At 46.2% G+C, this 16,575-nt stretch overlaps 1 protein-coding gene across 4 annotated transcripts; it reads left to right on the plus strand.

Annotated features, from left to right (window-relative positions):
* Positions 1–181: 181 nt before the first annotated feature.
* Positions 182–15,569, plus strand: SPATA2 (spermatogenesis associated 2). Of its 4 annotated transcripts, XM_075108579.1 has the most exons (5): positions 182–620; positions 3,500–3,925; positions 5,734–6,135; positions 8,044–8,130; positions 15,411–15,569. In XM_075108579.1, the coding sequence occupies exons 2-5, from the start codon at positions 3,608–3,610 to the stop codon at positions 15,450–15,452; spliced, it is 849 nt and encodes a 282-aa protein (XP_074964680.1). In that variant the 5' UTR covers positions 182–620; positions 3,500–3,607; the 3' UTR covers positions 15,453–15,569. The 4 variants fall into 4 exon arrangements, with proteins under 4 accessions (XP_074964680.1, XP_074964679.1, XP_074964677.1 ...); XM_075108578.1 differs by lacking the exon at positions 15,411–15,569 and having other exon boundaries at positions 195–620; positions 8,044–9,452; XM_075108576.1 differs by lacking the exon at positions 15,411–15,569 and having other exon boundaries at positions 210–620; positions 5,734–9,452.
* The last annotated feature ends 1,006 nt before the right edge of the window (positions 15,570–16,575 follow it).

A 16,575-nucleotide genomic window follows, 5' to 3' on the forward strand; every position in this document is an offset into this window, starting at 1 on the left:
CTTTGTTGCCGTTGGCGCACGAACGCGTCCCGCAGAAACGAAACGGGCGCCGCGCTGCCCCGGCCCCGGCCCGGCGGTTGAGGGGCGGGAGGCGCCCGTGCTCAGGCCGCAGGGCTCGCGCTCCACCGCCACCAGCCCGCACCACCCGCGCTCCCGCACGGAGCCGTGTTACCGACGGGCAGCACAGCGCAGGGTCGAGAGGCGCCCCGGGCCCGACCCGGACCCCGCGGCCTGCGGGCGCCTCGCTGCCCCCTCAGCCCGGCGGTACCCTGGAGGGTCCCGGCCCTCGCCGCCGGGCGGGCCCTGAGACGATCGCCCCGCCCCCTCGCCACCGCCCCGCTGACGTCACGCGGCGGAAGTGCTCCCGACGGCAGGAGGCGGTGCCCCGCCCCCCGTCATCCAGTTCCGGGGCGCCGCTGTCAGCCGCCCCCTGCCGCTGGCCGCCGCAGCCCTGGGCCGGTGCGGGAGGCCGAGCCGTGAGGGCGGGCGTGCCCCGCCGCTGGCCGCCGGCAGCCCTTCCCGGTGCGGGGGCGGCTCCGCTACGGGAGCGTGCGAGGGGTTGGCGGTCCGCATCCGGGTCACCGGGCTCTTCCGGCGGGCGGCAGGAGCGGCGCGGAGCGGTGAGGGACGGGCCTGGTCCGCGGGGTGCGGGGCTCTGCCCGCCCGGGCCGCTGGCTCGCGGCGCGGTGCTGGCGGCCGAGGGGAGGGGAGGGGCGGCGGGAGGCTGGGGAAGCCCCCGCGGGGCAGCGCCCGGGCTCGGCGGGTGCCGCTCCCGCCGGGGGGGTGAGGGCGGCGTCCCGGGGCCGCGTCCGCGACTCCTCGCACCGGCCCCGCTGTCCCAGCCGGGCCCCGCGCCCCCGCAGCAGGTGTCGGTGTGCGGGTCGCGTTGCGGGGCGGCGCCGGGCGGGAGCTCCCCGTGCCGTGAGCCCGCCGTGCCCGCGGCGCGGCGCCCGCTCGGGCGGTTCAGTCGCCGCTCTGTTCGGGGTGGTTTTCTTCCCAAATGCTCGGTGAAAGCCTGGCGTTTGTGGGCGCCGTGGTGTGGGCGAGGAGGAGGCTGTGCCCGCCCTGTGTTCCCCCCTTCCTGCCGGGAAGGTGTTTGTCCTGCCGAGCGGCCCGGGGCAGGCGGCGCGGCTGCTTCTCTCAACCGAGGGTTTGGCCCGGGAGAGGGATAGGAGCGTTTTCTTGCTCACCAGCGGGAACTAGACTCAGGTCAGAAGTTATTAATATTCGCGCCTCTCTGAAATCTTGACCTTTTCAGTCAATAATTTGGGGCAAAACGGCCTTGTTACCTTACCTGTTCCGTCAGCCAGTGTGTTTCTTAAAACTACGTTTATCCGTGGCTGCTCGCATACCGAGGTTTTTCCCGCACCTCCTAACCACGGTGTTGGCCCCTCGGAGCCTGCCTGGCACGGGGATGTTTTGCCTCTGGAAGCCCTGCGTGTGGAGGACCCACACTGCGAAGGCTCGCTGGCGTGTTCGGTTTGTCGTGCTTTGCCTTTCAGCTGCGCGAAGGCTGGCTCCTGCACCAGCCACGAGGCAAAATCGGAGCTGGCGGTGGCTTTGAGTGTCACAGCCCATAGGACCTTGATGAAGGACTTTCACCTGGGGACTTCCCTAATCCTGATGCTTCGGACATGTAACCAAGTGCTTTTGTTTAGTAGTTATTAACAGTGGAGGTGGAAAAAATGTAATACTTCATCCAGCTCCTTGTCAGCACAGGATCATTCCTTGTCCTGGGGGTGTGTTACTGATGTGCCAGACAAAGATCTTTCTCTGAAATTCTGTCGTGGAGCTCTTCTCGCTGAGGAGCAGATATTCTGTTGTCTTTGTCCGCAGATGACTTCTTGCAGAACTTACGGAGGAGAGATCTGGGGAGCGAGAAGGGTTTGCTCCTGTCCCTTATGCTCAGATGTTAATTTAGAACTCCACACTTCCTGTGATTCACAGCTTGTCTCTTGACATCAGTGCAGCTCCTGGTTCTGGAAAGACCGAGAGCAGTGTGCCTTTGAGCAGAAATTGAACTGCTAGTTAACTTTTCCCACATGGGGTTGCCATTAGGTGCAGCCTTTCATCAAGTAATATTAACTGCTAGGCTGTTCATGTTTTGTTTGTTTGTTTTCCTGGCCTCTTGGTTGTTGGTTTGTGGGTTGTCATCGTCCCCCGCTATGTATTTTGTGTTACGGCTCCTTTCATTCAGTTAATTTTGCTCTTAACAGTGATTTTCATTTTAACAGGAGTGTGTGGGGGCATTGATCAGTATTCTAGCAGCTGCAATTAATATTGGGTGGAAAGTCTTTTCTAAAGCGCCGTTTCAGACTGACTATAACCGAAACAGTGCATTGATTTCCCCCGCCTCCCCTCCCTTCGGTTCGCAGTTGGGAAGTCTGTAAGGGCTAATTGCGTTTTGATTTAAAAAACAAAGCCTTTGGTCTGCTTTTTGATCACAACTTCCTCAGGCAGTCGAGGTGGAGTCTGTTAGCCTGTTAGTTACCTTAGTTTTGGTAAAGTAGCATTAGGAAGCTTCTCTTGTCACCGGCTTTTTCTGTGTAATACGTGAGCTCAGTGAGGTGAAAACACAGATCAGTATTTACAAAAAAGCAACTGTCCAAGCAATCAAAAAATGTACATGATGTAAAAACAGAATGATTTTGCTCTGTTCTAATAAAGCAGCTAAAAACGGCAGGTGTAGCTTACTGCTGAAATGATTACAATCTTCGCAGCTGCCAGCATTCAGCTGAAACTTTGGCTGTACTTTGTGTGTTCAGGGCAGTCTGTTTGCTGTCGGGTGGCTGCAGAACTCTCCCAGCACAGTGACAGCCTGGGCGTGCCATCAGGTGCAGTGTGAGTGCCAACCAAAAGCCTAGAAAATGTTAGAAATGGAGAGGCAGAGTTAACTAATGTGCTCGGTCTATGGGCAGTCCTGTGCTACTAGAGGAGAAAAAAAAAAGTAGATGCTTTCCCAAGTTGAGCAAAATGAAACTTCTTTGTGGGATTGTTTTAAATCTTAGTATCCCTGTGCAGGGTGAAAAACCCAAAACAAACAAACAAAGCAGTGACTGATTAAAATAATGTTTGTGTAAGTTGTTTGAACTGAAAGGGCAAAATAAAACACAGAGAAGAGACCCTAAAAAACTCGTGCTTCTCCTTTCAGTTTTTTGCTCTGAGTTACTTCTGCCTTGGTTCCCTAAGCCAAGGAACCCTTGGTCTGGGCTTGAGCCCACTCCGGGTTTGTTGTATCAGACTCTCGGTGCCCTGCTCGATGTAGGTTTGTTTTGCTGTTTTAGGTGGATAATGGGAAGAAGAGCAGAGAATGACAGTGAAAAGCAGGACAACAGCATTTCTGTAGACTCTTGCGCTTTTTCAGAAACCTGAAGAGGCTGTTCTGGAGCTGCTGCTCTGTGAACCATTTTATAGAATCCTGTGAAGCAGATAGATGCTGTGGACAGCTGGGATTTATGCAACTCTGATGACTTGTCTTTGTTTTCAATTTTTATTCCAGAATAGTTGCCATTACTGAAGATTCTTAAGGCCAGATAATCAACCTACTGACGAATAACCATGAAAGAGACGAGGTAGCTGCCCAAGTGCGAGATAAAAACTGATTTCAATGGATACAAAATATAAAGACGATTTATTTAGGAAGTATGTACAGTTCCACGAATGCAAACTGAATGCCTCTGACAACAAGCAGCGTCCCATTAACGATGAGTATTTGCGAGTGGCAGCGGCAGCCTTACTTTGCCTTCCCAAAATTGATCCCTTTTATAGATTCCGGTTGATAAAATTTTACGAGATGGCTGAAAACTCACTGAGATCTGTGAAATCCTCAAGTTTACATTCTCTCCATAATGCGTTCAGCATGCTCGAGACGGTTGGAATTAACCTCTTTCTCTACCCCTGGAAAAAGGAGTTCAAAAATATTAAGGTAAGACATTTTATGTATGGCCCTAGTGAAAACATGATTTGTTTTTCTTTCTTTTTACACATTTCATGCATATCCTTTGAAGACTTCTTTTTTCCCACCTATTAGCATGATGTATATATTTGTCTATACACAGTTGGTAAAGAAGCTGTAGGAGTTTCTGTGTAAAATAAGTAAAGTTTGTGCTGATGAGAGTATCCCGAGAGCAGAGGTTACAAGCGCTATCTGCACCTATACTTAACCCGTGAAAGAATCATATGTAAATTTATGTATATTTGATAAATAACCATAAAATAGAGGAAGAGTTTATTTAAGGTTTTTGTCCAGCCTACTCTGCTGCAGTGCCTTAATTTCTAGTTGGAGATGCTTTCGCTATCATCAGGGGTGGTCAAGCTGTGTTTAAGCCCAAAGCTTGCTTTTTTTTGTCTTGCAACAGGTGTTAGTGGAGCACAGGTACTGACAACCAGTGCGTGCTTTCAAGTGGGTGCCTTGCTGAGGTTCCCACAAGTTACATGATAATGGTAAAGGAACTTCTCTGAAAGAATTGTTTCCAGAATATTTTTATCTGCTTGTCAGTTATTATGATTAATGAAGTTTTGATTTTTAACGTACTTTCAAATTATTTACCTATGCCAGGATCTCATAGGGAAAAGTAAGGACTTTTACATTGCTTGGCTTGGGTGCTGGAAGTCAGTGAGTCCTCTGTTGTTGATCTTTCTATTTTATCTTCTGCCTGTTCTTACATGCTTATTCAAAACCGGTGCAGCATTTCAGTAATGAGTGCTGCAGGTGACTTACAAGAACAGTGTTGAGACTTGAAAGCTGGATAAAAACACTAGTGGTATACGTGTCTAAAGTCATTTGCAGGTTGTGTGCACTAGTGATGGGTACTTTTGTTTGCTTTTCTTAAAAAGACACTATTTCACTATCTAGCAGAGAATTTGAATGCTGTTAGAACACTTCAGAGTTCTCTGTTTCCCCAAGGGATCTTCTTCAAGATCTCTCCATAAATCATCTTCATCATTATGCGTAAGTTCTGGCCTTTGAAAAGCTGTCTGATCCACCGAGGATATCTCTTGCACTGCTGTTATTGACTTGGGTTGTGCGCTGTGGACCCAGTACTTGTTCTATACAAAGAAGTGACGGGCAGGCTACTCTTGCCTGCAGTCCAAAACAGTTTGAACTGGGTTAAGAACATACCTGAGGTGTGCCATGTGCTAAGGGTGCTTCAACTGGCACAAACTTGTCTCTCTGTTTTTGGGCATTTTTAGTGGAAGTTCTTGACCTAATATAAAATTAAATAAAACAGACATTTTAAATTCCTAGTAATAGTACACAAAAAGGTGCGCACTCCAAGTATACTTAAGGCTACGTTGAAGAGGACTTCGGTACTCCCGCAGTAATTCCAAGTCCCTGTTACCTCTAGCTAGCCCCTGCCCAAGGGCAATCTGTGAAATCTCTGCTTTTTTACCTTTCATGGTACACTTACTTGTAAATGCAAACACGTCTGGTACCATAAAAGTTAACGTCAGTGTATAGCATAGTGATTTAAATCATCAGGGAGGACATTATGCTAATCAGGATTTCAATTTGAATGAAAACTCTCCTACTTTGAATTTGCCTCATGTGGAATTTCCATCTGCTGAACAGGAGGGATGCAGAAATGGAGTTCATCTTGCCATGGGAGTTGCATGTGTTCACTGTCGTTATTCTGTTTAATTATATCGTATCTGTCACTGAATTATGTGAACATCCAGTCCACCACTGAATGTGTAACCTAGTTTTCCTTTTATTCCCCCCTCCCCTCTTAGACCTACACTGGACCCTTTGTTTATTATGTAAAGTCTGCTCTAACTGAAGATGATGTGAGGCAGATTTTGAACTACATGGGCTATGTCCAAGAACTGGGAACAATGTATAAGCTCAAAGAGCAGGTTGATGCCATTCAAGTGAAAATGGTTTCATTTGAACTCTTTCTGGCCAAAGTGGAATGTGAGCAGCTTCTTGAAATTCACTTGCAAGTGAAGGAAAAAGGCTATTCAGAGATTGATGTCATAAATGAACGGAAAAATAGCAATGAAGATGTTAGAGGCTGCTCAGAAGCCATGAAACGGCGTGCAGAGTGCAAAGAGAACTTAAACACTTCCATGGCACGAATGGTACTCCAGAAATCGGCGAGTGAACGGGCCTCTAAAGATTACTTCAAGCCAAAGGTGAGCAAGCCTTCTAAATCAGTGGACACATATGATAATTATTGGGAAAGTAAGAAACCACCTTTGATGAGCTCGCTGAGTCTCAGGAAAGAACCGATTTTAGTTGACACGGAAGATGACATTAAAGATGAAATTATCCGTCCGTCACCCTCTCTTCTGACGATGTCAAGCTCCCCACATGGGTGTTCAGACGAATTCTTGCCAACTTCGTCTCATCACAATGGCATGCTAAGAACAAATGTCCCTTACAGCTCCTATTTTTCTGCTCAAGAGGACTTAGATTTATATACTGATCCTGATTCTAGAAGTATGTTAAATTTTAAAAGGCAAGAAGCTATTAAGCCCGATGTATGGCTGTTAAAAAACGATGCCAACCCCGTTTACCACAAACGTACCCACCTAGCCAAAGAGACAGCTTCCCTCAAGTGCCAAAACTGTGGCGTACCTTGTGGCACTTCTGTTTGCCAAAAGTGTGACAATCTATTCAACTCTAGGCAGGAATACCCGGCGGTGAAACAGAGCGCCTATTCAATCAAACCACTTCCAAATGATGGCTTGTCTCCTGCGTCTGGTTTAAGGGAGAAATCTCAGTACACATCACAGACTCAGAGTCAAGAGAGAGCTGCTCAGTTCAGTTCAAAATCCAAACCTTCAGGCACGTCGCGCTGCGGCTTTTGTAACCGATCTGGAGCTGCAAACACTTGCACGTTTTGCTCAAAAGTCTCATGTGACACTTGCCTCAATGCTTACTATTACGATCCCTGCTGTAGAAAAAGCGAGATTCACAGATTCATGCCTAACAATCAGTTAAACTATAAATCGTCCCAGCTGTCCCATGTAGTTTATAGATAGACTTGATTAGTCTGTTTTGGAGGGGAAGGAAAGGGGGAGGACGGGAAAGGGCTATCCTAACTAATGTACTGACTCCACTGATAGGAAAATACACTGACCTCTTACAAAAATGACACGTCCAAAAATTTGGAACTATGGTTCAGTGATCAGGTGCCAGTTCTTGATTTTTGTGGCTTCACAGATGCTGCAGATACATTAGATTTCATGCTGCTATAATTTAGGTAACTCCTAAATGATCATTACTTTTCAATTTAAATGGGGGAGAAGAGCACATTTTTCTTTAAAACTTGGCAGCTGTTGCATTTTAGAAAAGTGACATCGTACCTTTCTATTGCATTGCAGTCATCTTCTTGCCCAAATAAAACCACGCAAGGCTTGAAAATAGTCTGAAAATTTAACATTCTCGTTTCCTATAAGCGATGAAGCTACTGCCGGTTTTTGATAAAGTTTGACTTTAAAATGTGCAAGAAATATGTGAATGGTTTGTTTTGCCAACAAGGACTATTTTTTGAAGTGTGTCTGCATCTCTTGATCTCCAAAATGCAAACACCATAGCATCTCTTCCTTTTGTCTTTACGTTTCTTCCTTCTCCCCTTATCTCCCGGTTGTTTATCTCAAGCTTATATAATCTGAATCTGGACAATACGTGCTTTATTTTCTGGTGTTGCCAATATCATCCTACTGGTTTCTACTTTATGGTATTTTAAGAAGGTGAAGCTGTATTCATGTCACTTAAATTATGCCTAGGGTATTGTCCTTCCAGATGAGTACTAATTTTCTTTACTTTCTGTTGCACATGTATTGAGTACTATTCTTTGTACTGTAAATAGGTAATTTGGAAACAGTTTATTTTTAATAAATATTTAATATGTTGAGTTCTTAAAAGTGGTAAAATCATTATAACTATGAAGTCTCTCTGGGTTATCTGTTCAGGTGACTTTTTGTTTTTTCTTGTACTGTATTTCATAGCTTATTATAGTCACTGTGGCAGGCTGATGTTCTTGGCTCTGATCAATTTTTGGTTTTTAATCTGCCATTTTTTTCCCCTCTGATAAGGCTACGACCAGTCTAAGTGGAGTCTTGTCTCAGAATTGCAGGATTTTGGTTCTCAGTGCACGCTTTTCCTTTGTGGTTATGGAAATTGTAAGTATAAATGTTACGCTTGCTTCCAAATTCACTGCAAAGTCTGTAGTGTAGTCCAGCAAGTAAAGCACTGGCCTGGTTAAAAATCAGAGCTCATTCGTGACTCCTGTTAAAGTAGATCCATCAGTTATGGATGTGAACCAGGTGATAATATTTATCTGTATTACCGTAGCACATAGGAACCCTAGCTGAGAACCAGGACTCTGTTGTGCTAGGCTCTGTACAGTTTGACCCCCAAACAACACCTGATTACGAGCAGGCTTTAGTTTTTTATTGAAAGGAAACCCACAGCATCCTTCTAACTTCCTCATTCCAACTAGCTAGTTAGAACAAGGTGTCAGGCAACCTAATATGATGTGCAGAACTAAATGTGTTTAAAATATCTGTAAAGAACTCTAGCTGAGATGTAAACCATGTAGTCCACTTTGCACTAAAATTATTCACTTAGGGTTTTTTTAAACACTGTTAAGTCTAGGCTTCTAAATGTCCATTGATCCCTGTGTGACAGAAACATGCATGAATGATTGTTTGTCTTACATTTTTTGGGTGGGGGTGGGCTTGAGTTAGGTAGAGGGGGAAACTATATAGGCTAGTGTTGTAAAATAGCTAAAATAATTTTAGCCGTAAATGGGTGTCAGAGGTATTATGGAAATAAGATGAAACCCGAGTCTTACAGAGGGCTGAGAACAATAAGTTACTGTACAGTTTGCACTAAGAAACAAAGCGAATGGTGTGTGTTTAGCAATCAGGGAAATTTGTGAATCGAGCGACTGCAACTGAAAATGATGTTACGGGCAAGTATTGCCTTGCTGACCCTGAAGGTTGGGGTGAATATTGTTTAGGTGAATGATTTTAAGGTTTTCAAAATCTTGTATGGATTTTTATAAATATATATATATATAAATATGACACAAATGTAGATACATTATGTATATAGTGAAGAATTTAAAAACAATTTTATTATTAAAATGCAGTCTAAGGGTGGTTTTCAGTTCGGTGGTTATTTTGTTTTTGTTCATCTCCTGAAGTGTCATGCCTGTTTGGCTGCTATACCGTGTATCTCCTAGTTCACTAGTTCAATTTCCATATGGCTACTCACACTACAGTGAATAACTAAAACTGTGATGCCACGTAATTTTTACGGTGAACATAGCAGGGACTATACTTGCTTTGAAAAAGAAAAGTCCTGTGTATATATGTCATGGAATACTGTAGTACAAAATTGTGTTGAATTGAAGTGATACCATGCTCTATTTTTGTGTATCTTACTGTATGAGGTTGCTGTGATTGATACAGTAAAATATATGCTAATTTAAAATGCAGGTGTTTTGCATCTGATTTGTTTAAATTAATTTATGTTTTGAAGGAATTTAAGAATAAAGAAGCCTTTAAGAAAAGGCTTAACTCTTTTCTTAAAGTGGAGTGCATGTAGCTGTCTGTTTCACAACTGCGTTTTGCATGCAGAAATGAGTTGGTGCGCAAAGGTAATCCTGGGGGCAAAGTGGGCAAGCGTGTGCGTATCGTGAGCCTCCGCTTTGTGAAACTGGATGTACTGCCTGCAGAATGCAGAGCTTTTTTGAAAACGTTTATTTTCAAGTCTTAGCAGCATGACTCAGTTTGTTCCATAAGAGCATGTAAGCCAATATGTCAGCAGTCTGCAGCAGGCAGACTAACGTGGGGTGGAGAGCGGGTTTCGTGTGCGGCGTGAAGCTAACCTACAAGGATTTCCAGCCTTGACTCCTGATGTCATGCTCACTTTTCCTGACTAGCTTCCTGATGTAAGCTGCGTCTTGCAGATGATGTGCGATACTACTGGTGTTCTGTTTGGCACTTGAGCTAGGCCTTCTGGCTCCTCTTTCATCCTGCTAGCTCTGGAGCAGGAGAACTTCTCAAGTTCCAAACTGGATTACTCTTGTCGTTTGTTCTTTGTGTGAAAGCATGTCAGGTGAATGCTTAGATGCCTGAAGTGCCGTTTCTACAGGTCCTCTAATCTTACGATCTGTTGAGGTTACTGGAAGTGTCAGGGACGATTATATAAAAATCAGGCTCAAGGCAACTAAAATATTCCTGCAGGAAATCTTACCTTACACCGCTCTGCTTCTTGTGCTGATGTATTTCTGGTGCATACAAACCAAGACTGTATGCTGTCTTATTGTCTGACACTTCTGATGGCAGACCTATATGTGTGTGTGTGATGTGTCTCTTGCTCTCAGCAGAAGTTTAAAGGTTCAGTACGCCGTCAAGTGGTTTAGATTTGACAGTTTGAACTGACAGCTCCTTCGATTTATTTTTCTGGAAGGTGACAGTGGGTTACAAGTGCTTAGTACATGTTGCTAATTGTGTTGCAGAATCTTTTTAGGGGAAAAGAGTCACCTTTGCAGTATTTGTTTAGAAACAGGAGCTAATCTGAGTATCGTGGTAATTGATATGTTGCCAGAGTGACCGAGAGGAAAGCAGGAGGTGAGTGCAAGTTAAGGTAACGTGTTGATTTACCTGTTTTGGCTCTAATTTAGATACTTCTCTGAAATCAGTGGGAGTTAATTAGGCCTTTTAGCATGGCCATTATTGTGGTATCTAAGCAGCAACTGAGCTGGGCTAAAAATGCTCCTGACTCCTCTTTTTGAAGGATGTTCCATGCTTCCTTGTGAAAATCATGGGGTGTGGTCGTGTTTGTCTAAAGATTGTAAGTATGTAAATATCTTAGAGCTCTTGTATAAAATTAAGTAAAATTGGACATTGCAGTTACTTTTAATTACCTTTTTTTCTACAGTTGATCATATGCCCCTAGAAAATCTTTTCTATCGCTTGTCTTGCCAGCCTGAAAATGTAGGGGCAGGGAATAAGTAATTAAGTAGTTTTCTGGTTTTGTACTCCTACACCTCTGCTGTGAAAAACTCCGAGGGCAACCTTTTGCATTGAGCCATCATGTGAAAATGAACAGACTAGTACATCAGATCTTACGCAGTGCCTAGAGGAAGGCAAAAGGTTAAAGTATGTGATATAGCAGCAGCTCTTTTAACTCTCGAATCCTGCAGGCATGCCACATAATTGAAGCTCTTCCATCTGAGGAGAGGTGTAGGAGAGCCAGAGATCAGCTGCTTTGTTTGACAGGCTTGCTGTGCAGATTTCAATGTGCTAATGGGTGGAAAGCAAGGCTGTTCCTACAGCACTGAAAGCTCTCTGCATTGAAAATATCTTAGCATATTTTATACTGTGTAATGGGTTCGGTTCAGGGCGGAATCTGGAGCCCTGCGGCAGGGTAACCTGTGTAGCACCAGCGGTTGCTGGTGTGCTGATGGGCAGCTGCCTGCAGCCGGACTCTGCCCAAGTCAGGAAAGGCGATTGTGATACCAGGCTGTCCGCGTAGAGCCGTGGGGGTAACTGACATGTAACGAGGAATTTACGGCATGTAGCCGTGCCCAAAGTGGAGCAATCCTCATAATTCATTATTTTTCCCCTCCTGCACTGCTTTTGCTCTTTTCACAGTGTGACCAGGCTATGCAGGCGCTGGCATTGCTGTGAGCTGTTGCTTTTTTGGGAACAGCTGCTTGCTGCCCTGACCTCTGCAAAAGAAAGGATCTCTTCTCCCTAGCGGTCCCTGCAAGCAGGGGAGATGCTGCCTTGCTCAGGGACAGTGGGGTGCTGCCACTTGGTTTTTGCCTTTTTGTAAGGCAGAGTTCCTCCAAGCTTCTTCAAATGCAGGCAAAATGCTTCCCCCGTGTGGGCTGTGCTGCCCACAGATGCCTTCCTGGGAAGCTGGGTTTGCTGTTTCCTTACCCGGTGGAGCGGCAGGGTCAGAGGCTGAGATTACTGCTGGTCCAGCACTACAGTCAGCTGCCCCTACTCTGATCCTCTCTCAGCTAGCAGCAGCGGGTTGGCTTTCCACAGCGGTAACAGAGGCAAAGGGGCTATGAAAGTCTTCCTGACACCCAGCAGCTTCCTATGTTGCCTGTGCTTAAAGCCAGGCGTGGACTTCCACTGAACTTGGAAAGGCTTCGTGCAGAAGAGAGGTGGGCAGGTGGAAATGTTCCAGCTAAAATTGAAACAACCTGCTCTGATTTTTCTTTTTTCCCTTAGCATCAAGAAGAAATTTCTCTTCCAGCATTCAGATCTGGGAGGCACTGAAGCCATGTTGCAGGGAACTTCAGATGAGGTTAGAGGTTGTTTTAATTACTGTTATTGGTGGGATCCTTAGTGCTGCAGATCCCGAGTGTAAGTGGTGGTGGTCCTGGTACTTCTGTTCAGGCTGGGTTCTATCATAGCAGTTCCTGCTTTGAGATGAGCATGTGAAATACCTTCTGACTTGGGTAATACCACCCATTTGGTTTTTCCTCTCTTACACTGGGCTTTTAGCTAATTCTGCATTGTGTAGTTCACTGCATTGAAGACAATGTCAAAGCTCCAAGTAGCTTTAACGCAGGATCAGACCTGCAGTGTGTGGCTGACAACTTGCATGTGGCAGCTGCTTCTGCTGTTGTGGGTGTGGGGCTGTCATGCTTCCTGCTTTAGAAATCATTCTCATGATAGTCATACTGTTCTGAGATTTTTTTTTTTTTTCATCATCAACCTGCTTTAAAAAAAGAAAAAGAAAAATCAACCCACAACTGCTCATCAACTCCTTAGTGAAAAATGTTGCTTTCCTCCAGAGTAAGTAAAATCTGCTTTGTAGCTTTTTGTATGCAGCATGCTCTAATTTAACTGCCTTACCTGAATTTTTCACAGACCAGCGTTTTAAAGCATGGCCTGTACTGGCGAACTGTCTTCGCCTAAGCTGCGATCTCTGCACGTCTCTCCATCGCTGTACATGTGTAAACTCTGCGCTGCACTTTACTTTCCAGTTAGGCAAGACTGAGCTGCTGTAGTGACCCAGTGTGGATCCTTGCCAGTGGCATGTGTAAACCCCAAACCCTAATAAATGAACTGTTAATCAAAATAGATGCTACCAACAAGCAAGTGTAAAAAGGAACAGCCTGCTTACAAGTCTTAGCGCAGGTACGCTAACTAGCGTATTTGTGGTGAACCTTCCCACAAGGCAGCTCTGTGATGGAGAGGAGAGGCCTCTTCCTCCCCGGGGGGGTCTGCTGCCTGTGTCCCTTGCACCACCAGGAGCGGCGGGTGTGCGTGTGGTCCCACAGCGGTGCCACGTAGCCTGGTAGAAGCTCACTGACTAGTAACAAGAACCTGTGTGGTCCCTTAATGGGTACAGAGGAGCCCTGCTGGACAGCCACGTTAGCACAGGGGCAGAGGATCTTCTGAAGAGCTGAGTCCCGGCAGGAAGGTTCCCCCGTGTTCCGAGGTGGAGCGCGGCTGGGTGGGAATGCTGCACGCAACCCCTGGAAAGAGCTGCGTAACTGTTCCTTGGCAGTTCCTGACAGCAGACGCCTGACAGCGCTTTGCCATCTCGGTCAGGATGGGTAGGTGGGGTTGTCTGACTCCGAAGTGAAGGGGTTTTGGTTTGGCTAGGTCAGCTAGAGACAGGTGTGCAGTGGAGCCTGGAATTACTCGCATGGGGAGGGTTGTGTTGTGACCCCAAAGGGGTAGTGGAGGGAATTGGCAGAGTGCCACTGAGGGCTCTCTCCGTGCCTGGCAGCAGCAGTGCTTGGGTGTGCACGGGGAGGAGGGTGGCTGTACGGATTTGCTGGCCGCAGCTAGCACAGGGCGGCTCGGTGGCAGAGGCGGAAGGGGGCAAGGATGCCATCTGCCACATCACCTGTTCACAACCCGTTTCCTCAGGCTGCGTTGCTGGGGTTAGCCGTAAGCCTTTCTGTCTTGAGGGGTCAGCTCAGCACCACTGTGAAACACCTCTCCAGGAACTCAGTTTCCCTTGGGAAGCACTGCTGGAGGTGGCTCACTTATCGGTTCTGGGGTGTGCGCTGAGGGGAGAATGCCGTTTCCATCTCTTTTTGCTTTATGCTTAGTTCCTGGCCCTAAAAATGCAAACCTGTTCTAGGATCTTTTCACACAGTATTAAATGAGAAGATGTATTATAGCTGCAACAGGCCTGTTTTATAAGCTGGCTTTGGGCCACCTCAGCAGAAATCAGTGGGCTGTATGCATATGCTCTGCCTCTCCTTTTTAGGGGAGAGTGGGGAGAGGGGCTTTATTCCCCACGCTCTGCCTCTCACTCCAGGAGAAGTAAGGCCCCCTCTTAGGGCAGCCCCTGTTACATCTTTTGCTACGATTAAATTACCTTATTCTCCAGACCTCAGTGACAGAAGTTTCTCTGAGAGGTATTCCTAATGCCAGGAAGGGGAATGAGTGTGTGTGTGCATTTTGTACTCCCCTTTGCTGCGAAGTCGTGTGAAATAGCTATAGATGGCACTCTGGTATCGGTTACTGCCTGTGCCCAGCCGTTTTCGTGCTGAGAGGACAGAGCACAGTGAGACTCTGTCTTGGGAGAGTAAGGTCGATTTGGCCAGCTTATGAGAGAAGATTTAGGTATAGCTTCTGCAGTGAACACATGGTGTGAGCGAGGCTACAGTTAAGGGTAGGTAGGGTAGAAATTAAGGAATAACATGAAGCCTAGTGGCAGAACAGCATCATATTATAGGAATACCGTTTCCTGATATACGGATTTTTATCGACAGTGCTTCCATGTAGATGATCTGGCTTTTTGGGTCTTGTTTTGATAAGGATTTAAGGGAACTTTGTCTCTTGTTTAAGGGGATGTTTTATTCGGGGTCTGCCCGGGCTTTCCGTGCCCTAAATGCTGATGCTAGAGGCCGTGGTGCCCTACGGTACCAAAGGGATGCGCTGCAGTGCCTGCGCTGCTCAGGGGTTTGGCTGACCTGGTGCTGCTCCAGGACACAACCGGGGACGTGTTAGCTGAGCAGAGGGTGCTGCTCGGCTCTGTCTCCTGCTCCTAAGTCTCCAGTGGAGAATTTCAGACTGAGAGCACAAACCCTCTTCAAGTAAATTGGTAATAGAAATAAGAATTAGAGTGGGTGAGTACTTGAGGTAGAAGGGGGCGTTTGCTCTGTGTGCGGCCCTCCTCTGACTGGGGAGGGTCTTACATCTTCGGAGTTTGTTCAAACAATAGAGGTGCTTTATGTTACAGTCAGTCCCAGGGATCCCTTTGCTTCCCTTTCTTACCCCTGCGTTTCAGTGTTCAGGTAGAGAAGCACTGATTCATTTGAAATGCATTCTCTCCTCCACAGACCACCGCCAGGCTCTGCGAAAAGCCTGCCATGCCTAGGTTTTCAAAACTGCTGTTGGCTTGGACTCTTCTAGTGACTTCTGCCCGTTTCAGGAATCAAAGTCTGATTCACTTTTCATTGCAGCTCGTAAAGTCTTGGACTGTTCAGAGGCATATCAGAAATTAAAAGAATCTCTTTCGGCGGCATCAGAGCCTATGGCGTTTGAATCTTTGATACGAAGATTTCTTCTGCTTGGAGGATAGTTCATTTTTATTCTGTGAAATAGAGCATGATAACCGTGCTGCGGTATGTACTACAGTGGAGCATTATGTGCTGCTTAATAAAATGATTCTTCTGGCCAAGAACTTCCTTTCATAATGAAAGAGGGGAGGTGTGGTATTCAGATACTAATAACTCACACCTAAAACTTTTGGCACAAATTTGTCTGTAGCGTAGTTCTGCTGCCTGCAGCTGGAGTTAAATTCTTTCTTCCTGGTTCAGTGCTCACTGCTTAAAATGCAGCCTGGTAAATGTTGCAATGGTCTAGTTACCTTTGGAACCTAATGTCTGTCTGGTCTTGCTCTGCAGGGAATTTGGTAAGCAGAAGAGGGGCTGAGGCAGGAAGATGTGGTGTGTAACCAGCGTTCTGCTTGGGTTTAGCTGCAATACATTGGAGAGCTGAGGAAGAAAACAGTGCATTTTCCATCAAGTCATTTTTGAGATGTGTTAAAACACTGTGAGGTCTATAAACGTGATTCGGGGGGAAGAAAGGTAAGAGATACCAGGAAGCAACATATAGCTGCAAAAGTGCAAAAGCTACAGGACTTTGCTGCCAAGAACTCTACCTGCTAGGAGTGATCAACCCAAATGTTCCTTGTCGTAGTACAAGCCTAGGGTACAATCACTGTGTTTTGCTTCTTGGCTGCTCCTGAGTTCGTAGTTACAGGGCAGGTTGGAGGCATCATCTTCTACTTTTCAGTGCTTGATATAAAAATCCTCTTTTTCCTTTCCTTTTACTTTTCAACAGGCTCAAAGCCTGTTGGCAAAATGACTTTTGCTGAGCTCAAGTAGGATGCTCATGTGTCTTGGGAGTGAAAGTAGGTTTGACACTGATTTGATTCTGCTTTTTCTGCCTGCAGCTTATCACTCAAGCTCTCCAATGGAGGACTTTATTTCCTCAGTCAAATATTTTCCATATGACTAGATAATAGCTAGAGGCAGTGATTTTTCTGTCAGTGCTCGGTGCTGTGGATTTTCTGTTCAGAAATTGTATGGCCACCTAAAAAGTAGTCTTAAAAACAAGCACTGC

This window comes from Phalacrocorax aristotelis, chromosome 13 (assembly GCF_949628215.1).
Source record: "Phalacrocorax aristotelis chromosome 13, bGulAri2.1, whole genome shotgun sequence".
Classification (NCBI taxonomy): domain Eukaryota; kingdom Metazoa; phylum Chordata; class Aves; order Suliformes; family Phalacrocoracidae; genus Phalacrocorax; species Phalacrocorax aristotelis.

Coding starts and splice junctions, on each gene's coding strand:
- SPATA2 (XM_075108576.1), top strand. CDS start 3,608: ATGGATACAAAATATAAAGACGATTTATTTAGGAAGTATGTACAGTTC. Junction 3,926..5,733: donor AGGAGTTCAAAAATATTAAG/GTAAGACATTTT, acceptor CTCCCCTCTTAG/ACCTACACTGGACCCTTTGT.